This window comes from Pogona vitticeps, chromosome 15 (genome assembly GCF_051106095.1).
Source record: "Pogona vitticeps strain Pit_001003342236 chromosome 15, PviZW2.1, whole genome shotgun sequence".
Lineage (NCBI taxonomy): Eukaryota > Metazoa > Chordata > Lepidosauria > Squamata > Agamidae > Pogona > Pogona vitticeps.
The window spans coordinates 52,001-74,501 of record NC_135797.1 but is presented as its reverse complement, the minus strand read 5'-3'; the positions used below and the strand labels follow the sequence as shown (position 1 = coordinate 74,501).

Here is a 22,501-nt window from a genome sequence, read left to right as displayed (position 1 = left end):
GATTCATTCAGCCTGCCGGAGGGGGTGGGGGCGTGTTGGGGGGGGGGGAGGCAGAGCAATAAGATGCTGCCCAAGTGCAAGGGGGGGGGGGTATGTTCCCAGGGGGCGACTTGGATTTCATGGCTCTTTTGACTGGCCTGGCCTGCCATCCAGGCTGCTCTCAAGGGGGGGGGGGACACCAAGGCACAAGAGCTCCCCCCCCACACACAGAGGGGTTTGGGGGTTTTATGGAAAAGGGGCTGGGCAGGAGGAGTGGGGAGGCCCCCTGCCTGCCCGGCCCCCAAAGTTTTAACAGCCTGTTTTGGCCACAGAGGTTTGGTCTGCCTTGAGGGGGCAAGATTTGAACCTCCAGCCTTCTAGGGAAAAAGTGGGCCGGGAACCTGGGGGCACACGTCCCACTTGGGCAAGACCCCCCCCCCCAGTTCTGCCTGGGTCTCGTCTCCCACCTGAGCAGCCTCTCTCTCCCTGGGACCTCAGCAGCCACGGTGCCCGTGGGGTGGGGGGCAGGCAGGGGGGGCTTATCCATGCTGGGCCCTGAGCCGACCCCTTTCCCAAGCCCTTGCTGCCCGCCCGCCCGCCCGCCCGCTTGTGGCACTCTCCTTTTGCAGAAGCAGGGGCCCTCCGTACCTCCGGTGCCCCCCCCCCCGTGAAGACCCTCGGCCCTCCTCCGAGGCCTCCTCCCCTGCCCTCTCTCCAGGAGTGAGCCCTCCAGCCCTCCAGCCCCTGACCGACCGGTGTCCCTTCTCTCTGCCTGCGGGCGGGCGAGCGGGCGGGCGGGCGGCAACGCCATCGCCAGCCGCTCTCCTCCTCCTCCTCCTCCTCCTCGCAGGAGATCAATGCGGCTCCGTTACAGGCCAGCCTTGGGCAAGGGAGAGGAAGGTCTCTCTCGTGGGAGGAAGGGGGTGGGTGTCTTTGCACCCATTTTGTGCAAGGCGCTGGCAAGTGCGGCCGCGAGAGGGGACTCTGGCGCGGACAGCGCTCTGACTCTGCCTGCCTTCCTCCGCCCGTCCCCCCCCCCCGCTGACACTCACACCCTTTGCTGTGGGTCGGCTTCGTATTGGGTTGGTGGGTGTTTCAGAGTGACCTTAGCCCTGGACCACCACACCAGAGGGACCGTCCCCACACGAGGGATGCCATGTCACACACACGCACACACACACACACCCCACACAGGGGCCAAAGGGGAGGCAAGGCGAGCGACTCAAGAACTGCCAGCCGGATCGTCTCCCAGGATTTGAGTGAAGGAGACAAGACTTTATTGGGTTATTCAGGTTCGCTTCCTCTTCTCCCCGACCGCTTTCTGGGCATCTCCCCTGCCTGTGGAGGGTTGACCAGCGGGAGGGAGGGAAGGAGGAGGGGAGGGGGCACAGGGGAGGGGGGTGCGCGCGCATGTCCGCCCCGGGAGGGCCCCCACCCCTCAGGCCCAGCACACCCCCTGCCCACCTGAGGAGGATCCGCCACCGCATCACACAAAAAACAAGCCGGAGCAGAAAAGCCAGGGAGGAGAACGGGCCCCCGGATGCTGCAAGGCCAATGGCCGCTCCTCTTGGAAGGCCAGCGTTTGTGGATCTGGGCCGAGGAGGCGGACCCGATCCCCGAGAGTTCACATTCAAAGAGAGCAGGGGGGGGCTTCTAGGGGGGCGTGCTGTGTTCTCGTCTCTTTTCGAGAGAGGTTCCTGCCCCCTCTAAGGAGAGGGGATCCCGACAGGAGGGGGCTGGAAAGGGGGGGCTCCCACCCAAACCTTCCATGGCTGGGAAGGGCAGGTGCCTTTTCTGGGAGGGGTCACGGATTCCCCTGCCATGGTTCGCCTCTGGCTGGGGGCCCATCGCTCTGCCCAGACCCCACCTGGGACTCCCCTGCAGTAAGGGACCGGGGGGGGGGGGCTCCTGCCGGGCAGGCAGCCCCCTCGGGGAAGAGAAAGCCCAGCTCTGCTGGCCCGAGGGAGCCCCGGCCAAGGCCTCCCTTGCCCTCTAAGCAAGCACCCACGCAGCCCTGCTCCCCTTCCCGGGGGGCCGTGATGCCCCCGCCAGAAAGGGTGCCTGCTATCCTGCTGGGGGGGGGGCTTGGATGAAGCAGGAGGCCTCCTCCTCCTCCTCGGAGCATCTACGAGCAACAACACCCCGGCGAACAGAGGCACCCCCCCACCCACAGCGCTCCGGCCCAGCCCCCTGTTCCCACGGGGCTCCCCCCCACCCACCCCCCACCCTCAGCCCAATTGGAAGCCAACAGCATTTTGGGAAGCCAGGGGACCCTCCCTCCCTCCCTCCCCCCCCCCCGGCCCAGCAGAAGCTCTTTTATTACAATAAAGGTCTAAAGCTCACAGAAACCAATATCGGTGTCCCTCAGCAGCCGTTTTTGACTTTGCCCCCAGCTGCAGATCTCTGTCTCCTGCTAACAGAGGGGGAGTGCCCCCCTCCCCTGCTGCCCCCCCGCCAAAGCGAAACCAAGGGGAACCAAGTCATACAGAGGGGGCCTCAGCTGAAGGACGGGGGGGGGGGAGAGGCACCTCCCGGCTGCTCCCTCTGCCTCTCCCTTTCTCTCGCTCTTCCTGGAGAAGGGGCAGGTGGTGGCAGGAGGGCCCTCCGACACCCAGGTCTCGCTCGCGTCTTCCTTCTCTCCGGCCGACTCGCGCAAACACGCCCTCAGTCCCTTCCTCTCCTCCGCTGGGCGACAGACACAACCGGGGGCCGAGTCCTCCTGCGTGTCTGGGTCCGTTCCGCCCCCGGCGTTGGCCAGGCTGGGGTCTTTGGGGCTCCTTCCGTACAACCGTCGGTTGGAGGTCGCTGGAGGCTGGGTTGGGCCAGGGTGGGGTGGGGTGGGGTGGAGGGTGAAGACGGCCAGCCGGCCCGCCTTCCCTCGGCCCCAGCTCAGCCCCTTAGCTGAGGATGGCCAGGTAGACGGGGGGAGCCTTGACGAGGCTCTGCAGCCGGCCGTGGATCTCCCTCATGCTCTGGCGCTGCTGGGGCTCCCTCTGCCAGCAGCTCTGCATGATGTCGTAAACCTCGGAAGGGCACGTCCGAGGCCTCTCCAGCTCCCGGCCCTGCGTGATGCACTCGATCGCCTGCCCAGAGAGAGAGAGAGAGAGAGAGGAGAGAGAGAGAGAGAGCCCGTGTCAGCCCACCTGATAGGGGCACTTGTCAGGTGGGTGGGGGTCCGCAGAGAAGCCCCCATATACGCCTGAGAAGAGCTCCCCCGGTTAGAGATGGAAAATTTTCACGGTTCTCTGGAAAAACATGGCCCGGTCCTTCAGAAGCTCTTTGGAAGAGGTGTTCGAGGCCGCAGGACTTCGCACCCCGAAAGAGAGCCGAAAGGGGCCATCAGGTGCCCCAGCCCCCAAGGCAAGCCGGGTGGGGTGGGGTGGGGTGGGTGGGTGTCTCCTGCTCCCAGGCTATGACCTTTGACCCCACGTCCCCTACCTCGGTGTTGGAGAGCTGGTACCAGGGCTGCTTCCCGTAGGTGAAGATCTCCCACAGCACCACCCCAAAGCTCCAGATGTCGCTCTCGGTGGTGAACTTCCTGTACAGGATGCTCTCGGGAGGCATCCAGCGGATGGGCAGCATGGTCCGACCTCCGACCTGTGGGTCAGAGGGGAGAAGACCGTGAGGGTCCAGAGGGTGGGGGTGGGTGGGCAAGGGTGCCCTCCCCGCCCCTCCCTTGGCCCTCCACCGAGAGAGGCTTGCATCTTTTCGGATCCACTGGGCGGGAGAAGAGCCGCGCTTGAATGCCTGGGGAGAAAAGGGTCCCCCAGATACGAGCAGCGGCACCAGGGAGCCCCTGCGGAGGCCGATCAGGGCTCTCGGGTGGGAGTCAAACCACAAAGATCACAGAAGACCCGAGGCTCTCCGCCCTCGTTCTGGTGAAGCTTCTCGTGTTCTTTGTCAGGAGAAACGGAATCAGCAACTGAAAATGAATCAGATCCTTGACCTTGTGTGTGTGTGTGTGTGTGTGTGTGTTGTGGGGGGCGGGTGTCTCCTCTCAAGACGAAGGGAACGGACCCAAGCTCTTCCTCCTCCTCCTCCTCCTCCTCCTCCTCCTCCTCCTCCTCCTCCTCCTCCTCCTTTCCGTTGGGAAGCCAGGGACTTCCCAGCTGCCTTCCTCTTTCCCCTCCATCTGCTTTCTTATCCCCCCCCTTTTTAATTAACCGTTAAATGGCTCTCTGCCCAGCCCCCTCTTCCCCCCCCCCGACCGGCCTCCTGCGTTTCCACTGACTAAGTGCTTATAGGATTTTCCAACCCGGGCTCCATTAAATATGAATCGGGGTCCAGGGCAGAAGCTAAAAGGGAAAAAAAAGATCATTGTCAAGAGCCTCTGTGGGGCCTGGCCGGTCAGAGGGTGAATCCCTCCGAAGCCCTTGTGTGTTCTGGGCTGGAGGGGGGGGCTTGGAAATGGAGGGAGCCGATGTACCCCCAGGGGGATCACGGAGAGCGGCTGTCCATGGGGGGAGGCACCTGGCCCTCAGGCCCGAGGTCACTGCTGGGGGAGGACTTGAACCCTGGTCCACTCCAGCTCTCATGCTAGCCTGGGCGCCCCCCCCCCGCCAGTGGCCTCTCCTCGCATTGGGCCGCTTGAAACGAAGGCCGAGGAAGGGGATCCGGCTGCTGAGCGAGTGTCTTGAGCTGTTTCTTCTCCACCCAAGGAGGACTGGTGGGGGGCGAGGGGGGGAAGGAAGAGCGAATGGCTGGGGGGGGGGGGGAAGCAAGGTGCCAAGGAGGAAGGCACCTGGCGGGCAGGGAGGGCAGAACGGTGAGTGGCCCCCAGGGTGGCCGGAGGGCGGGGGAGCTGGGGGGGGGAGCCCGTGAGGGTGGCCAGCGTGGCCAGAAGAGGCACCAGCGAGGCGGCCGAGACGGGCAGGCTCACCCGGTAGTAGTCGGTGCTGTAGATATCCCTCGACATCCCGAAGTCCCCGATCTTCACCACCAGGCCGTGGCCCACCAGGCAGTTGCGGGTGGCCAGGTCCCGGTGGACAAAGTGGAGGGAGGCCAGGTAGGCCATCCCGGAGGCCACCTGGGCAGCAATCTGCAGCATGTGGCCCAGGGTCAGCTGGCCGAAGGAGGGGCCACTCCCACCGTCCAGGATCTTGGCGTCCGGCCCGTGGGACCTGCAGGGAAGACCGAGGGGAGCGGGCCGGGGCTCAGAGCCGGCACGGAGGGAGGGAAGAGGAGTGTGCGGAACGCATACACACCTCCCGACACGTGGCGTCCCCCTTCGGGGGCCAGGCAGGGGCTGGGGAGCAGCGGAAGCCCGCACGCAGCATTGCAGCCTGGACTCGGGGACGCCTAGGATGCGCCCGGCTGGAGAGAGACCAGGCTGAAGGGCCACCCCATGGAGCGGCCCTGGCGCCTGGCAGGGGGGACTTGCCCTGCCCTGCCCTGCCCCTGCCCTGCCCTGCCCAGCTGCTTTTCCTTCTGCCTTTGGGTCCAACTGCAGGGTGGCTTCCACCCTCCCCGCCCCCTCCCCCCTCCCCCTCCCCCCCTCCCCCCTCCCCAGGTCGCCTGGCATGACACAAAGCACAGCTGACACGGGGCGGATGAGGCGGTGGTGGTGAGGAGCCCAGGTCTCCCGTAAAGCCCGGCCATTACTGCCAAGTCTCATCACCGCAGCCGTGTCTCCGCGCTCATCCCAGGGATGCGCAGCCGGCCGTTGGCAGCCCTGTCTATTGGCAATACCTGGGGGGCCAATCGAAAGAGCCTCTGCTTATTCCAGCTGATGGCCCATCTCCCTCAATTTGAGCCTCTCAGACAGCTAATCTAATCAATATTGCAAGGGAAGATTGCATTAGCTGGGGGGGGAGGGGGGAGGCAGGCGAAGCTGCAGCAGTAATGGAGCAGGGAGGAGGGTGTTTGAGGGGGGATGACAGGAGGAGACGACCGGCGTGGGACAATTCTGCGCAACAGCTGCATCATCATCATCATCGCCATCACTAACAACAACAGCAACGGGAAGGAAGCAGAGCGAGAGCCAAGCGGACCCTCAGCCCGGTGCTTGGCCGGACCGGAGGGCGGGATTGCCTCTTGCCTCGGAAAGGTGGCTGTGCTGGCGCGCCTCCTTGCACCCACACCAGGGCTGGCCCGCCTTTGTCTTCCTCTGTGCCCAGCTGTGTGTGCCAGGCAGTGGCCAGCCCATGGCAGGCAACCCTTTGGGACACCCGAGGCCTGCCTTTCGGATTTCTCAGTGGCTCCAGGCCACCCACCCGGCAGGCCGCCCGTGCTTTGCAGGGCTGCTGCCTGCAGGGGGGGGGGGCACACATCAAATGGAGGGGAACCGGAGGGAGGGCAGAGGGTGCTGGCGGCCCTCCTCCTCCTCCTCCGGGCACATGGAGGCTTGAGTGAGGAGGAGGAGACGCCCAGCCTCCCCCTCCTCCTCAACGGACGGCCCACCTGAGAAAGCGGTTGAGGTCCCCATGCTTCATGTACTCAAACACCATGATGAGGGGCTCCCCGTCCGTGCAGACCCCATAGAAACGGACAATGTGTTCGTGTTGCAAGACCGTCAGCAGCTCTGCTTCCCGCTGGAAATCCAGCCGGGCGTTTTCCGTGGCCTCTTTCAGCGTCTTGGGAAGAAGCAAAAAGGGCCTGAAGGTGATCGAGGAGAGAAGACCCAGAGGCCCACAAAAGAAAGCACTCCTCCCGCCCGCCCCCCCGTCTCCCCCCCCACAAAGGAAGAGGCCTCTCTCCTCCTCGTCCTCCTCCCCCCCCCCTCGCTTTTCCAGCAGAATCCTAGAGTTCAGGACAGTCTTCCAGCCGTTGGCTCAGCTCGCGCCACCCGAGGGATCAGCAAAGGGTTCTGAAAGAGATACCCTGAACCCTTCGGAGGACAGTGGGTGAAAAGACCCCCCCCCGGACCCTTCCTGCCGCCTCCTCTGCTTAGGAGGAGGCCTGGCCCAGAGGGGGAGGAAGAGCCGAGTGGGGGTGGGGGTGGGGACGGGGGGGGGGCGCTCACCTTGACGGCCACCAGCATCTTCTCCTGGGTGGAGGGGCTGAGGTTGTGGCACTCGGCCAGGAAGACTTTGCCAAAGGCCCCCTCGCCCAGTTCCCACTTCAGGACAATGTCCCGCCGCTTGATGTGGTGGACGCCTGTGGGGGGAAGAGGAGGAGGAGGAGGAGGAGGAGCGTGGCCCAGCGCCCCATGGCTGATGGGCTGCTGCGCTCTCTCAGGCCACTCACCGACCGGGGGGGGGGGCGCCTGGTGCTGCTGCTGCTCCAGCAGGTCATGAACAACGTGCCCAGGGAGGGCAGGGGGTGCGGGTGGGGGAGGCCCTGGCCCTCCTCGGCGGTGGGGGGCGGGGGTAGCCTGTGCCCTTAGGGACCTCCACAGTTAGACTGCTGCAATGGGCTCAATGTGGGGCTGACCTTTGGTGGCAGCGGAGAACGGCTGTTCACATTTATAAGGAAGCCACAAAGCTGAGCACTCAGACGGGGTGTTCTCATTATTCCCACGTTTTGCGAGGCTCCCACTTGGCCTCCAGGCGCCAGGGCGAGGGCTGGCTTGGCCACAGAAAGTGAGGACGCTCGGGGCCAGCGGGGTGGGGGGAGAATTGAGGGCCCTCGGGGTGGGGGGGGACGGCGTTCTGCTCAGCCGTGCCCTGCCCTGCCCTGCCCTGCCCTGCCCTGCCCAGCGCGACTCCTCCTCCTCCTCCTCCCGACTGCCCTGGCCGGACTCACTGGTGTTGCAGAAGTACTGAGGGTTCTCAATGAAGTTGGTCTTCAGGGCGTCCAGCTTGCTCTCTGCGGACGAAGAGGGGCTGCTGCGGCCGCCCACGTTCATGAACTGCAGGGACACGGCCAGGTCGTCCTCGTGGCCCAAGATGGTGGAACCTGGGGGGGGGGACAGAGGGGGTGAGAGGCGGCGGGCAGCCCCATGCAGGCCCCACTCCCTCCGGTCAGCGTGTCCAGGTGGGCGCAGCGTGGCTTCCTTCGGCCACCACCCGACCCACAGCTGAGCCAGAAGGGAGCCTCGGGAGAAGGGCTGGAGAAGGGGGGGGGCTTGTCCTTGAAAGCGGGCCTCCACCCCACGCCCTGGGGGAGGGGGGTTTCCCTTCCAGATCCACCCATGCTTGCCATCACCCTGGCTCCCTTGGCCCCATGCAGGACAGAAGAACGCCCGACAGGGACCCCTTCCTGCCTGAGAGGACGGTCCCGATTCGGGCAGCCGTTCGGGCAGGGCCACGCAGGCTCCTGGCTGCCCTTCGCTTCGGCGTTCTGCCCAAGGTCCTCTCTGCCCGCCGCCCCGCCAAAGAAGGCAGAGAGCACCAGGGAGGCCTAGCCCCCGCTCACCCGCCCCCCCCCGTATCTTCCCCTCCCTGCGCGCTGAGTGGGAGGGATTGGCAAGGGAGCAGTAACCGGAGCGTTTAAGCCTGCAGTAATTACCGTGAGAGGGGACCATAACCGGCAAGCCTCTTCCCCATGCATCTTCATCAGCGTCAGGCGAGGATGCCTGGCTGTAGCTGCCTGGGGTGGGGTGGGGGTGGGGGTGGGGATAATGGCTCCTGATCCAGGCGTCATGTGGGGTGGGGTGGAGTGGAGTGGAGTGGATAAGGAGAGAGAGGAGAGCCTGCTTGCCTGCCTGCCTGCCTGCCTGCCTGCCTGCCACCTGGCCCAAGGCCCAGCACTTCCAGCCTCTGACACCAAGAATGCTCCCAAAGCAGGGCCAGCCTGCCGGGAGGGCGGCTTTGTCCCTCTGCCCCTCTTTGTGCCAGGTGAGAGAGCAGGCCTTCGATTGGGGGGGGGGGGAGAAGAGAGCCTTGCCCCGTCCCGCTTGGCCTCCCTCTGCGGCCTCGGGTACCCAGGAAGGGGCCACAGGGACAGACGCCCACCTCCCTCGGACTGACAGCGGGGGGGGGGCACGGGCCTCAGGGCGGGTGGGAGGTCTGTCCTTCTGTCCGTGTCAGTGCTGGGGAGGGAAGGAGGCAGAAACCAATCTCAGCTCCCATCTTGAATGAAGCTGGAAAGGGGGGGGAAGAGACCCTGAGCAGAGGGGGGGGTCCCTTCCTGGCAGGAAGCGAGGGGAAGCGAGGTGCTGCCTCCAAACTTCCAGGTTCTTCCGCCAGGGACCTGCTTGCCCTCGACTCTCACGGTGCCCTCGACAGGCAGGGGTCAGGCGTGAATTTGGCCAAGAGCTGCCCTCCTCGTGGCTCAGGGAACCCCGAAGCCAGACTCTGCCTGCGAGCCGAGACTCCTACCCTCCTCTGTCAAGGACCGAGCCAGGGCAGAGGAGAGCGGGCAAAGCCAAGGGAAGCGCCAGGGCCTGCCCACCTCCGCCCCACCCAGGCTTGGCAGTGGCCCCTCCCTGCCTGCCTGCCTGCCTGCCACCCCCCCCGCGGCTGCTCCTGCTCCCCCTCCCTGCTCTCCCTGCCCCCTTGGGGGTGATCCAGGCAGATCAAACCCATTTACAGCCTGAATCAATTCCAACAGTGAATTAGCAGCTGAGGCCTGAATGCGGGGGGCGGGGGGGGGGAAGAAGAGTTGCTCTAATGAAATGGGGAGGGGGGGCAAAGTGGAAGGAGCCAACTCCCTCACCCCCCCCCCAGCCCCACCTTCCATTCACAGCCGCACTTCACGTTGCCTGGCTCGGCTGGCCCTCTCAGGCACCTGCCCTGGCCCCAATCGCCCGCCCGGGCGAAGTACAATCACCCCATAGGTAGGCAGGCAGGCAACCGGGGGGGGGGGAGCAGCCCTGTCCACTGAAAGCTCCATGAGGGGTCGGGGTGGGGTGGGGGCAGAGAAGGCCGAGAGCAGCCTGAAAAGAAGAGGGCGAAGGACGAAGGCAAGCAAGGACGGCACCTTCAAGAACGGCAGGAGCGAAAGGAGGCCGCGGGGGGTGGGGTGGGGGTCAATGCCGCTGCCCAGAAGCTCGATGGGTGGGGCCCATTCCCCTGCAGAGCATGTTGCTCAGGAGCAGTATACCTGTAAGCAACACTGGCTGCAGGGAACTGGGATGGGTAGGAAGGAGGGAATCTCCACCGGGCAGGGAGGCTCTTGGGAGGAGGCCCGTGGGGGGGGGGGGGGGCGGCTCCAGGATTCTGTTTGGGAAAACCCAGGGGAGACGTCCAGAGCCACCGCCTCCCTCCACTGGCACACAGAACCGTCTGAACCCGCCCCCCCCCCGAAGGGCTGCTGGAGGCCAGGAGCAGGCCACAGCGGGGGGAGGGGGTCAGGGGGCAGAGACACACTTACGGTTAATTCCAAACTTGGGGTGCTGGCCACACTTGTTGAGGATGATCAGCATGATGGAGAGGAAGAGGCCGGCACAGACGGCCAGGACCACGGCCATAGAGATCTGGAGGCGAGAGAGAGAGAGAAAGAGAGAGAGAGAGATGGGGGGAGCTCAGGTCAGAGAGACTGCCCTCCTGGGGGGGGAGAAACCCATCGGAGGGGCACCAGCCCGGGCGCCCTCTTGGAAGAATTCCTCTCCCGCGACTGGGCTCTGCTGGGGCGCTTCGAACATGCTCAGAGGCACCCCTTCCTCCACGGTTCTGCCAGAGGGCCCCGGGAGGCTGTGCCCTGCATGAGGGCTCTGTGGGGACCGGGTCCATGGGGTGGGCTCCAGGCACCTACCCCGACGGTGTGCTCCTTGGAGGTCTCCACGGGGTCCTGCCCGGTACGGTTCCTGTCGTCTGTGCCTGGGGGGGGGGGAGGCAAGGAGAGAATGTCCGGAGAGGCACCTGGGCCGACGGCCCCCTCATGCCGATGCCGGAGCCGTGGGTTGGGGGGGGTGTCCTTCCCCAGGGTCTCCTTTCCACCCCCACCCTCAGGAGGACACTTCTGATGGGGGGGGGCAGAGGGCAGGGGGAGGGACAGCTTGACATCCCACTTCTTCCAGGGTTTCCTCCCGGCTTTCCTGCCATCTTCGTTTGAGGTAAGGCGCCAGAGAAACGCCCGGTGACCCTGGAGGGGGGTTGCAGGCCACCTCTGGCTCGGATGCTCTGCCCTCCCCTCTGCTGATGGGCGGCCTGGCCTGGGGCTCTGACTCTCACCCCACACAGCCCTGCCCTTCATCGGCATCATCCTCACCAGGCCAGCTGCACCTCGCTAGCTTCCGTCCCCACACCTGAATCACAAAATTGTGGCTCAGCCGGCTCTAACCCCACCCATATTACACTTACCCAGTTCAGGGAACACTATGGCAGCCGAGAGAGAGAGAGAGAGAGAGAAGGCGGGAGGGTGAGCGTACCTGGGCCCTGGAGGGCCTCGCAGGCACCCTGCGCCCCCTCCCCTGCCCTGCCCTCCCAGCCACTCCTTGACCCACCCTGAGCCTCCTGGGGCGTCGGGGCCTCAGGCGGCAGGGGACATGGCGGCGCCTCCCTCCAGCCTTCTTGAGCCCACGGGTGGGAAAGCCGGACTTTGCCAAATCCCCCCCTTGCTCCCCCATCTCACAGGGAGGACGTTGAGCCGGAAGGCCCCTGGAATCCGCTGGAGGCGATGCGGGTGACCCGTCGGGGCTGGGCGGAGGCCGGGTTCTGGGCTTGGCCCGGGTTGGATGGAGACGCCTGCGTGGGGGGGGGGGGCCTTGCAGGGCTGCGAGACGAGGGTCCAAAGGGCACCGGAGCCTCCAAGTGCCCACCTTGGGCCTCCCCCTTCTTCTGGAGGAGAAGCTGGGGAGGGACGCTCTCCTAGGATGCGGGGGGGGGGTCGTGCAGGGGGTGCTTCTCCTCCAGCAGAGCCCGCCGCCTGGCCCGTTTCTGCCCCGAGGCCGCCTTCCGAGGACAAGGTGGGGATCCTGCGAGATGGGAGGGCCCCTGAACCCCCCGCCCCGCCGGCCGGCCGTTTCCTACCAGGGATGGGCTCCTCCGGCAGGAAGTCCTCCTCGGGGACGTCCATGAAGTGCTGGTAGGCCGTCCGGGCGTCGGCCCCCAGGGGGTTGCGCACCAGCAGCGTGTAGTTGCCGTTGGAGACGTGCGTGGGCTTGTCCAGTTCAAGGTAGCCGTGCACCACCGTGGAGTTCTGGGCCGGATCGTAGAAGCGGGTGCGGACGTACTCCGTCTCGTTCAGGTCGCGGCCCTCAAAGCGCCACCGGATGCTGGGGGTGGGGTTGCCGTCCACCGAGAAGGGCACGCACCACTTGTGGTAGTGGACGGCCGGCCCGAGGTCGAGGATCGTGGCCGGAACTGCGGAGACACCGCAGCGCGTCGCGGAGACCTCCCAGGAGAGGAGGAGCCCCGGAGGCCAGAGAGGATCACGACCGCCGCCCCCCCGCCTCTCCCCCTCCCTTCCACCCCAAGGAGCCCAAGGCAGAGCCTCCGCAGAGACGCAGCATCCTCCCCACACGTCCGGGGGAGGGGGGGTGTCGCCCTTTGCGCTTACAGGTCAGGTTCAGCCGGGCCACGGCCTCGTCCAGTCCCGCCTCGTTCTCCGCCTGGCACGTGATGTTCTGGAGGTTGAACTGCGAGGGGACCCTGACCATCTGGAGCACGAGCTGGGAGTCGGAGACCTGCAGGGGCACAGAACGCCCGCGGCCTGTCGGTTGGGCTCCCCTCCCTCCGTTCCCTCCCTCCCTCCCCACCCCGGCTGCAATCATGGAGCTGACGCATGCCCTCAGCAGAGGAGTGCCTGAGATCCTTTCTCTCCCTCCCCCCTTTCCTCCTGCTCCCCCCGAGGTTCCTGATTTCGCTCCACTTTGAAGGATCAGGGTGGGCTCAAGAGGGGCCCCCTCCCCCTCCCCCTCCCGGCCCTTCGCCCCCGCCCCCACCCTCCAAAAGGCCAAGGACCAGCCCTGCCCACAGGGCACTCACGTGGGTGATGACGGGAGCAGCAGGGCCGATGTCTGGCACGTGCCACTTCATGGCCGGGGTCGGCTGCCCGACGGCGTGGCACGTCAGGGTGGCGTTCCCATTTTCCCCCATCGGGGTGGGGTCGTAGTCGATCCAGACCTTCGGGAACTCTACCAAAGAGAGACGGGGCAGGTGTCGGATTCGGCCACGGTCCCCCGAGGCTCCCCGCACCCCCTGGGAACCTTGGGCATCTGGGAAAGACCCCGGGGGGGGAGCCTCTGCAGACGCCTGAGGCCCACCGAGGGGGAAGGGAGAGCAGGGGCAGGTTATCCCACAGGGCAAAGGCCCTCTCCCCCCCCCCGTCACCCCACCCCACCCCTCCCCAGCCCAGAGCTCGTCCTCACCACAGCCCTGGAGGCGCATCTCGCTCACGGGGGTCTCCTTGCCGCTCGCCTCCAGGCACTGCAAGGACTGGTTGCTGGACAGCTCGGCCTGCCGGCTCTCCTCCCAGACCTGCAGCCACCGAAGGCCACAGCTGCACACGAGCGGGTTGCCCACCAGGACCCTGCAGGGGGTGGGTGAGATTTGGCCCCCCCGCCCCAGAAAAGGGATGAACAGGGCACAGCAGAGAGGGGGGGCGGCAGAGAGCAAGAGAGACACCACCCACAACCCACGAGCCCTCTCGCGCACAGGGCCCTCTTCGGTCCAACTGGAGCTCAGGCCCTTTTTTCTCTTCCCAAAAGAAGCCGAGGTGTTGGACTGGGAGTCTGGGTCCGCACGTGAGTCTAGGATTGGCCCCCAAGCCCCCGAATGCCCCCCCAGGGCCGAGAGCTGCCCCCCCCCTGCAGAGCCCCACTTACAGCTCCTGGAGACGGAGGTGCTGGAAAAGCCGCCAGGAAAGGAACCGCAGCTGATTGTAGGCCAGGTTCCTGCGGTTGGGGGGGGGGACGGAGGGTCTCACTCAGTCTCTGCCAACCTGTCTGTCTCCCCCCCCCACTCCCCGTTCCCACTCTTCCGCCCCCCCCTCCACAGCTGCCGAGAGGAGCTGGAGAGGCGGACACCACCACCACCACCAAGAGCTGACCCACCGCAACCAGCCGTTGGTGTGGGGGCATCCTATGGTGAGGGTGGAGGGCCAGGCTGGGAAGGGAGACAGGGGGTAATAGCCCCCCCCTCGCCCATCGATAACACTCTGTCGAAGGGAAATGAACGCTAACTGTGATTAACAACTTCCCACTTCAGGGCAGGCAGGTGGGGGCGATGGCTGTGGCAGGAGAGGGGGGAGGACGAGGGCTCTGGGAGCCGGGGAGGCACAGCAAGCAAGGGAGGGGGGCATGTCAGAGCAGCAGGCCCCCAAAGGCGCAGAAGGGCTCAAAAGGCTCGGCTCCCCCCCCCCCCCCGGACAGAGCGATGGCTACTCACACGTGGGTCAGGTTCAGGCTGGCCTGGAAGGCGTCGGGGGAGATGAACTGCAGGTGGGTCTTGGAGATGGTCCTGCAAGGAAGGCCACGGGAGGCTGAGATTCCTCCCCACCTGCGCGCCGACCCCTTTCTCGCCCACAGCTATTCGCTAGGGGACCCTCCTTGCCCAAGGGAGGCGGCCAAGGCCCTCTGGAGGGCACCCTCCACCCCCCCGCCCCTGCTGAAGCAAGAGGGAGGCCCTACGGACCGCTTGCCAGGCGTCAGGGTCCAGGGCCAACGGCCGGGGGGGGGGCGCCATCCCCGCCCAGCCCAAGAGACAGCAGGCCGCAGGACCCAAAGCCGACCACAGCCGCCTCCCCTGGGTGGCTGCCCCCCTCCGCTTCCCATCAGCCGTTGTGTGGGGCTGAGAGGGGGCCCTGGGACCCCCTGGCCCTGGCCCGTCTGTTGAACACGGGCCACCTGGCCGGGGCCTATTGTAGCCAGCCGAGCCGTGGGGCAGCCCCCCCCGGCCTGTCTGACGCAAAGAGGGGAGGGAGGGAAAAGAGCTGCCCCTTTGCCCTCCTGCCCCCTGCAAAGGGACCAGCCCTCCCCCAACCCCCCCAAAAAAAACCCACCCCACCCCCCGGAAGCCCAGAGACTCACAGGTTCTTCAGCTCCCGAGGCGCCTTCATGTCGTCCAGCGTCAGGTTGGTCAATGACGTCTGATTCTCGATGACACTGGAAAGGAGGCAGAGGCGGCCATTCCCACAGGATTCACCCCCTTGCCCGGAGAGGCTGCTTTCCTGCTGGGACCAGAGGCTTGGGGGGGGGGGCGGGGGGTGTCTCGCAGAAGCAAGACAGCTGAGAACCTCCAGCCCACACTTGGGGGGGCGGCACAGCTCCCTACGGAGAAAGGAACGCGTGGGGGGGGGAGCCGCTCCCTCCCCAAGCCATGAGCAATCCCTGCTGGCCTTCCCAGCCCTTCCCTCAATGGGGGACATGGCCCACGCCCTCCCGGGGGGCTTCTTCCCCCCTGAAAGGCTGCACGGCACAGACCTGCTCTTGGCCATGGGGGGGGCGGAGGGTGTGGGACGGTGTGGGCCCTCTGCGTTAAATGCAGGACCCCCCACCCCACTCCACCCCCTCAAGGACGGTGATTTTGGAAGGCAGCCCGCCCAAGGGATCCCCTCAAAGGTCAGTACAGGAGCACTTTGGGTTTCGTCCCGTTCCTCCCCTAATCTTCCTTGATATTCGGGGGGGGGGGGCTTTTTGTCAGCTGCCCCCCCCGGTAAGAAACCTGGCCGCACCCAGCCGGGGCCCGATCTCAGCGCCAAGGAGAATCTGGCCTGGCCACTCGGTGGGGATGGAGAAGCCCCCGGGGAAGGCCAGGGATCTCTGGCCAGGCTGGAGGTGGGCAGCAGCGGGCACTGTTTGGGGCCAGACGGACGGACGGACAGACAGACGCAGGGGAAGCCGCCGAGGGCAGCCTGCCTTGATCCGCCCAAGGGTCGCTGGCCTCCGGGGCGAGCTCCCGACCCTGGTTCGGCCTCCTCCTGCTGCGTTCCGGGATGACGCCTCCCCTCTGGAGGCGTTTATTTCGGGGAAGCCGACACTCTCTCCCCCCGGAGCTTGACGGGTTGGCTGACGCACCGCCCGGTGCCAGCACAAGGGGTGGGTTCGTTCCCCTCGGGGCATCCAGGCAGACTTTGGTCCCTGGAGAGGAGCTGGCGGGCAGATGGGGGAGGGCAGGGGGGGGATCCTGAAGCCCAGAAGGGAAGGTGGCCTGGCCTGGAAGCCCCGGGAGGGAAACTGGGAGGGGGGGGGGAAAGCGTCCGGCTCCGGCCCCTTGAAGATCCTCTCAAAGAGGTGGCACGGTGGCGGGAGAGAGGACGGGCAGGGGGAGGCCACCTCCCACCGAGCCCTGCCTCCGGTCAAAGCCACGCCACCCTCGTGGGCCCCCCTGACCACGGGGGGGGAGCTCCCCTCGGGGGCCACTTAGGGCGGGAGAGGTGGATGCCGGTTGCTGCCTCTCTGTCCGTCCCGCCGTGCAGGGCCCGAAAGGAGCTTTTCGGGGGGACCCCGAGGGGCTCTTGGGGGGCTTCAAGGCGAAGGCGAGGGGCAGCCGCGTCACCCGGCGGCTGCCACCAGTCGCGGCACCTCGTGGGCCGCCTCAAGCCCGGCCGCCCGCGTCTCCGCCCTCCAGCAGAAGGCAGCCCGGCCACCCAGGGCCACCCTTCCCTTCCGTCGGCTCCTTCGTCTGGCCAGGCCGGCCGGGCAGAGTCCGTCCCCAGCAGCCCACCGCCTTTCAGGGCGTGCGTTTTGTGGTGTTCTGAACACAAACTGCGTGAGACAAAAGCCGAGCACAGGAGGCTTTCCTGCTTGGCCATCCCTGGCCGACGGGGGGGGGGGGGAAACAAAAGCCCCAGTGGGGCCCCTTCCTCATCCGCTTCCTAAGGGGAGGGAGTGACCCCACAGCCTGTGCATGTCCTGTCCCGGCACATCCCAAGCCAGCAAGGGCTGCCATGCCCCCCCCCCGCGGTACCTTCCCTTCCCTTCTTTGCCCCTGGAACCAGGCGGGGGGGGGGTGAAATAAGGATCTCTGCAGAAATTGAAAGACCGCTGGGGCCCTGCCGGCACCTGTGGGGGGGCCACCGAGAGGGGAGGGCTGCAGCCACCCTGGGTCACCCCACCCGGGCAGAAACCTCCCTGTCATGGTGCCGGCCTCAGGCTCCTCTTGGGGCCGGTCTTTCTGACATGCCCGGGGTGCAGGCAGCGGCCAAGGGGCAGAAAGCCCCCCCCCCCCGTGTCCCCAAAAGCAGGCTCCCCAACCGAGCCGCTGTCCACCAGCTTTCTGGCCCCGGAACGCCTCGGTGGCCAGCGTAGCCTCCTTCCCCCAAACCTCCATGGGCCCCTGCCTGGCACGGCAGCTGACCCGGCCTCCCTCTCCCCTTCTCATGAGAAACCCCTGGGAGGCTGGAGCTGCCCGTGGGCGGGGGGGAAACCCCAAAGCTGCCTGCGTCCTTCACCTTCCCCCCACCAAAGACTTGATCCCACCGCCCACCCCCCACCCCCGGTGCCAAGCAGGGCAGGCGACACTCACATTTCGGTGAAGTTCTCCAGGCTGCGCAGCTGAGCCAGGCTCTGGATGGTGTCCGGCTCCTGGCAAAGCAAGATGTTCAGGTAACAGCGGCACTGTTCCAGGCAGGGGGAGGCGGCGTTCTGGGGCAGGCGGCTCACCCCCACCAGGAACAACACCAGGAGCCCGGCCACGCCAGGCAGCCCTCTCCCCTGGCCCCGAGGCACCATCCTGGCCTCAGAGGTGCCCCGGCTGGCAGCTCCCCATCTGCTTCCACCCGCCAACTGCTTGCCAGGCCGGCTCTCTCGGCGGTCAGGCAACCTGGGAATACGAGCATCACATCGCAGGCTGGGCTTAAAGGGCAGCGTGGGGTGGGTGGGTGGGGAGCAAGGGGGCGGATCCAGCGGCCAGGCCTCCGCCCCCTCCCTCCCTCCCTCCCTCCCTCCTCTCTTCCCTCCCTCCCTTTTCCAGGCCAGAGTCTCTGCAGAGACGCAAAAAGCAAGGCACCCCCTCTAGCCGCCCCTTGGCTCCCTCAGGACCCACCTCCTTCCAGGAAGCTTCCCAGGGAGGGAGACGGCAGCGGCTGGCTGGAGGATGGAGGAGGCCCGTCCCTCGCCTGGACCTGGCGAGGCTGGCCTCCCTCGGCCATGGGCACTCAAAGCGGGCACGGTCTGGGGAGGACTTTGCCCGCCCGGCAGCTCCGAAACTGCTTGGAAGGACCGTCCCGGGAGAGGCGCCGAGGAATGCGGTTGTGCCTCAGCGGAAGGGACTCTGCACGTGCACCGAGACACTCCCGTCTCTGACAGACGCCATGGGCTGTGGAACAAGGAAAGCAAACAGAGATGTGGAGCGTGGCCGTGCCAAGGTCAGTAGTACCCCGTCCCACAGCAGTGCGTCAGCCACCCCCCCCTTCCGCACCAAACCAGCACCCTCTTCCATGGGAGAAATGGCACGGAGGGGAGGGCAAGAAGTAGCCCCACATCCCCCCCCAAGATCCCTGGCCAATGCAAAGTCCTGACTAGAGCTATATGGGGCAGCGAGGGCAGGGGGGGGAAGAGGGAGCAGGGATTTGGGAAAGGGAGCAGGTGGCCCTGTGCTCCCTACCATGGCGTGGGGTGGGGTGGGGTGGGTTCGGGTTAGGCCCGCTGGGAAGCAGAGCTAAAGGAGGGAACTCAAACCCCCCATGGGCACCCCACCCCCATCTGTGGGGCTTCCACACCTTTTCCCTCTGAATGCTGAGGGTAGATTAACTCTCTCCACCTTGGCCTCCCACCCACCCCTCCCCGCCTTGAGGGGTTGCCAACAGATTAGCAAGTCCATTGATTAATTGGCCACATTTAATTGGTTAATCGATATGCCTACACCATTTAAATGTATTTCCATTCTCCAGCAGCTCATTTTCAAAACAATTCTGAAAGACTGGGACCCTTCAGTCACTGCCCTTTCTCCCCTTTTCATTTAAAGTGGCCACAGTCTGATCTCTCCCTCTCTCTCTCTCTCTCTCTCTCTCTCACACACACACACACACACACACATACACACAGGTTCCTAGGTGGGCCAAGCCCGTCAGACTTAGCGACCCAGTTAAGCCGGTCCCGGGCCTCCCCCCCCCCATGGAGCCCAGGCAGATGGGCCGGGAGACAGGCGCCTGCTCAGCGCGCCGCTTGCTCCTTGCGCAGAAGAGCCGAGAAGGAAGCCGAGACGGTTGCTTCCTCCCACAGGCACGGGGGGGGGGGAGCTCCCTGTTTGGGGCTCAAGGTCCCCCCCCCCCCGCAGGACAGCTAATAGGGATCTTCCAACAGCTTCTGCGAGAAGCAAAGACGCCACACGAGAGAGAGCCACCGGTGAGGATCAGGGCAGTGCACAAGCCGGCCCCCTAGCCGCGACCACCTGCGGCCACCCCACCTGGCCGTTTGCGGCAGCCTCGATAGACCGGAAAGAGTGGCGGGGAGGGCCACCCCCGGCCCGTCCAGGCAGCCTCCGAGAGGGACCCCCAGGGAGCCCCTGGCCTCCGACGAGACCGGTCCTCAGGCAAGGAGGGGGGACAGCTGGGCCCGACAGAGGGAGAGGAGGAGGGGGGGAGACATGTTCTCTTCCTCAGACGGGGCCAAGACACACCGACAGGGAAACGTGCACAGACACCAACCTGCTCCGAGAGAGGCAGCCCCCGCTCGCCCGCCTTCCAGCCACCGCCCAGCCTTTTTCTGCAAACACGGCACAGCCCCAGAAACAAGAGCACTTGCTCAAGAGAAGTATTGGATCTGGTGCAACCTGTTCCCTGTGGAAAGGAAACTCTGGGATGTCTGGGGAGGCCCCCAGAAGGGTTTGGGGGCTCTTTTTTTGGGGGGGAGACAAACCCTGGAGACCCTACCCAGAAGAGGGAGTGGGTGGGTGGGTGGGTGCGGCCGCTTTGAGACGGAAGGCGTGGCCTTGAAGCCCCCGCCAGGTGCGTAACCCTCTGGGTGATTGCGGGCCTCTCTTTCATCCCAACCCACCTCACAGGGTTGTTGTGAGGGTGGCGTGGAGAAGGAGGGGAGGAAGAGAGAGGGAGGGGAAAAAAAAGAGAGAGAGAGAGAGCGCTCTGCAAGGGCTGCCTGGCGCTCCTTGGTGACTCTTCCAGGTCGACACCAGAAAGCAGCAGAGAACTGGACGGGCAGAGGGAGAAAAGAGCGAAGCAGCCAGAGGGCGAACGGATGGCCGGCACCGATGGCTGCAGATGCCCAAAGACCACCAGGCTCCTGGTGCAGTTACGGAGGGACCAGCGGGCGGGCGGGCAAGGGCTACAACCCGCCCCACCTGGCAGCCTGGCCTCTTCCGTCTTCCCCTTTCAGAAACAGTGCAGCCTCTCTGCTGCCTCCTGGGGGCAAATCCTGGCAAGGGCAGCCTCAGCTCATCCTTGCCTGCTTGCTGCCCCTTTGCGCACTGGGTCCTCAAGTCTGGATCCAAGCCACCGGCATCTTACCTCGGCGCAGGGGAGAAACAGAGCGCCTTTGGTAGGAAGCCCACTGGCTTTATCTGGTCAGCTGGAGCTATGGAGGCCGAACAGCATCGTCCGTCGGTAGGACGTCTGCTTCTCCCTCCCTGCAGGAAGAGACGCCAGGTGTCGGGGGCTCCTTCTCCTTCCATTCCACTCTTTTCCTCTAGGCCTTTATTCCTCTGTCTTAATATGGTATTTACATTTTGTTTCCCTGCTGTATAAATAACAAATAGCAACAGAAATGGGAAGTTTCTGTACTGATTGAAAAGCAGAGTGCTGTATAGTACACAAGAAAAAAGCAATATATTTTCCACATAAAAACCATAACCGTCGTGGCTCTGTAACTGAGAATGTGGGAGGGAGGGAGGAAGCTGAGAAAGATGGGTCTCCTGTGTTTTTCATTGTTTTTTTGGGGGGAGGGTTACAGTCCCTGTAGTTTCTCGCACCCAAGTGACCTGACCTTCTGCAGCACAAGAGTGTTGTCTTAACCATCCTACATTAAAAACAACATATAGGGAAAGTTTGGATTTATAAGGGCATTCATCAAGTTTACATGGTCCTTTGTAGCTGATTGCAATACTGTCATTTTATGCATGCACTCACTCATGTTTATTTGGTATTAATTGAAGTCAGACTAGAAAGGAGTTAACTGCCATGAAGGTGCTTGATTTGAGAAGTGTTTGTTCAATCTTATGGCCACAAAATTTGTTAAAGCCATTAAAGCTCAGACCTGCCCTTGTCTGAAAAAATTATTGAAAGTGACAAAGTTCTGAACATTTTGGATTTTCTCTTTTTTTTCACACAGGTTAACTTCTTACAACCTCGAGTGCTCACTGGAAGGACAGATCATGAAGCTGAGGTTCAATACTTTGGTCATCTCATGAGAAGAGAAGACTCCCTGGAAAAGACCCTGATGTTGGGAAAGTGTGAAGGCAGGAGAAGAAGGGGACGACAGAGGATGAGCCTGGCGTGCTCTGGTCCATGGGGTCACGAAGACTAAACAACAACAACTTCTTACACAGTGCAATCCTTAAAAGGGCAGCTTTGATGCATTGGTTACACGTCAGAACTCTATAGGCGGCTCTGTTACTCACACAATGGGTTGTCAAATAAGGGCAAACTCTCATTTCCCGTCTGTCCCCCCCCCCACGACCCCTGCACGTCTCTCCCCTTTTTCCATTTGTAAGCACTTTGGGGCAGAGCCTCCTCTGTCTCTCTGCTGCTAAGGAAAATGGAGGGCAGTGATACAAGCTTGGACTTTTGAAAGTTTCAAAAAAAAAAAAAAAGAAAGAAAAAGAAAAGAAAACAAGCATCACCCCTTATAAAAGGAGGAAATACGCTTATTGCTGCTGTTGTAGACATGAAACTCCAAACCACACAAACACTTTAACTGGAAAAAAATGATTACTGTACACCCTTCTGGCACAATTGGAGGCACACATTATCCCAAACCCCTAGACCAGCGGGGGGGGGGGTTCTTGTCGGCGGGGGGGGGCATAAAAGCCACATAAATAAATAAGGACACACACACACACACACACACACCGCTCACAGACTACGAAAGAGGAGCCCTGCCCGCCACAAAGCGCGAGAAACGGCCTCGGAGGGAGTCGACTTACGGGCGGGCGCCTTTTTCTTCTTCCTCCTCCTCCTCCTCTTCCTCGGGCCTCCGTCCTTCCAGGCCGCCCCTGCGGGGGGGGGGGGGGAAGGGGGTGTCTCTCTTTCTCTCTCTCTCCCCCCCCCCCAGTCTCCGGGCGGCTCCTCTCGCCCAGGCCGGAAGCCTCGGGTCCCGCCGCCGGCTGCCTTTGGTCTTGGCCGGGCCTCCCCTTGCAAGGGACCGAGAGGATTCCAGCCAGAACCCCCCCCGGCCCATCTTGGTCCGCCTTGGTTCTGGGCCGACATTCCCTCCCGAACCGAAGGCTCGACGGGGGGGGGCGCTGGGCGGCGGAGGCCATCCTCCCCAAATCCTCTCGGGACCTCTCAGGAAGGGCGGCCGGGGCGGCTCTTGCACCTCAGCCGCCCTTCCACCACCTCCGCCCCGCCCCAACATAGCCAGGAGGCCTCCGTCCGGCCTTGGGAGGGGGGTAGTCCTCCAGCGAAGAGCGGCCAGCAGAGGGCGAGGAGAACTGGACGGGCAGGCAAGGAGAGGAATTGTCTAGCACGCTTGTCCTTAGTGGGCCTTTGATGCTGACGATCTAGCCTGTTGTATTCAGAGGGCAGGTCCTCCAGGCCCGCCTCTTCCTGGAATTCCACCTGGAGATGTTCTAGCCTTCAGATATCAGAGGGCAGGTCCTCCGGGCCCGCCTCTTCCTGGAATTCCACCTGGAGACGTTCTAGCCTT

At 64.4% G+C, this 22,501-nt stretch overlaps 1 protein-coding gene across 5 annotated transcripts; it reads right to left on the bottom strand.

Moving 5' to 3' along the window:
• Positions 1-1,233: 1,233 nt before the first annotated feature.
• On the bottom strand, positions 1,234-22,224 carry NTRK1 (neurotrophic receptor tyrosine kinase 1). Of its 5 annotated transcripts, none has more exons than XM_072984440.2 (20): positions 21,780-22,224; positions 20,146-20,374; positions 17,727-17,999; positions 17,208-17,266; positions 14,771-14,845; positions 14,130-14,201; positions 13,568-13,636; positions 13,112-13,272; positions 12,729-12,877; positions 12,301-12,427; positions 11,772-12,104; positions 11,103-11,117; positions 10,555-10,619; positions 10,174-10,276; positions 7,663-7,815; positions 6,941-7,074; positions 6,379-6,551; positions 4,859-5,099; positions 3,418-3,576; positions 1,234-3,062 (listed from the first exon to the last, which is right to left on the bottom strand). In XM_072984440.2, the coding sequence occupies exons 5-20, from the start codon at positions 14,797-14,799 to the stop codon at positions 2,877-2,879; spliced, it is 2,169 nt and encodes a 722-aa protein (XP_072840541.2). In that variant the 5' UTR covers positions 14,800-14,845; positions 17,208-17,266; positions 17,727-17,999; positions 20,146-20,374; positions 21,780-22,224; the 3' UTR covers positions 1,234-2,876. The 5 variants fall into 5 exon arrangements, with proteins under 5 accessions (XP_072840541.2, XP_072840542.2, XP_072840543.2 ...); XM_072984441.2 differs by having other exon boundaries at positions 20,146-20,371; XM_072984442.2 differs by lacking the exon at positions 20,146-20,374.
• Between the last annotated feature and the right edge of the window lie 277 nt (positions 22,225-22,501).

Excerpts from the sequence above, each read along its gene's own strand:
- NTRK1 (XM_072984438.2), bottom strand. The coding sequence starts at position 17,413 with ATGGTGCCTCGGGGCCAGGGGAGAGGGCTGCCTGGCGTGGCCGGGCTC. Across the intron at positions 14,202-14,770 it reads CCTCGGGAGCTGAAGAACCT|GACCATCTCCAAGACCCACC; the intron begins GTGAGTCTCTGG and ends CCTTCCTTGCAG. Across the intron at positions 12,105-12,300 it reads GGCCCGGCTGAACCTGACCT|TTCCGGCCACGATCCTCGAC; the intron begins GTAAGCGCAAAG and ends GTGTCTCCGCAG.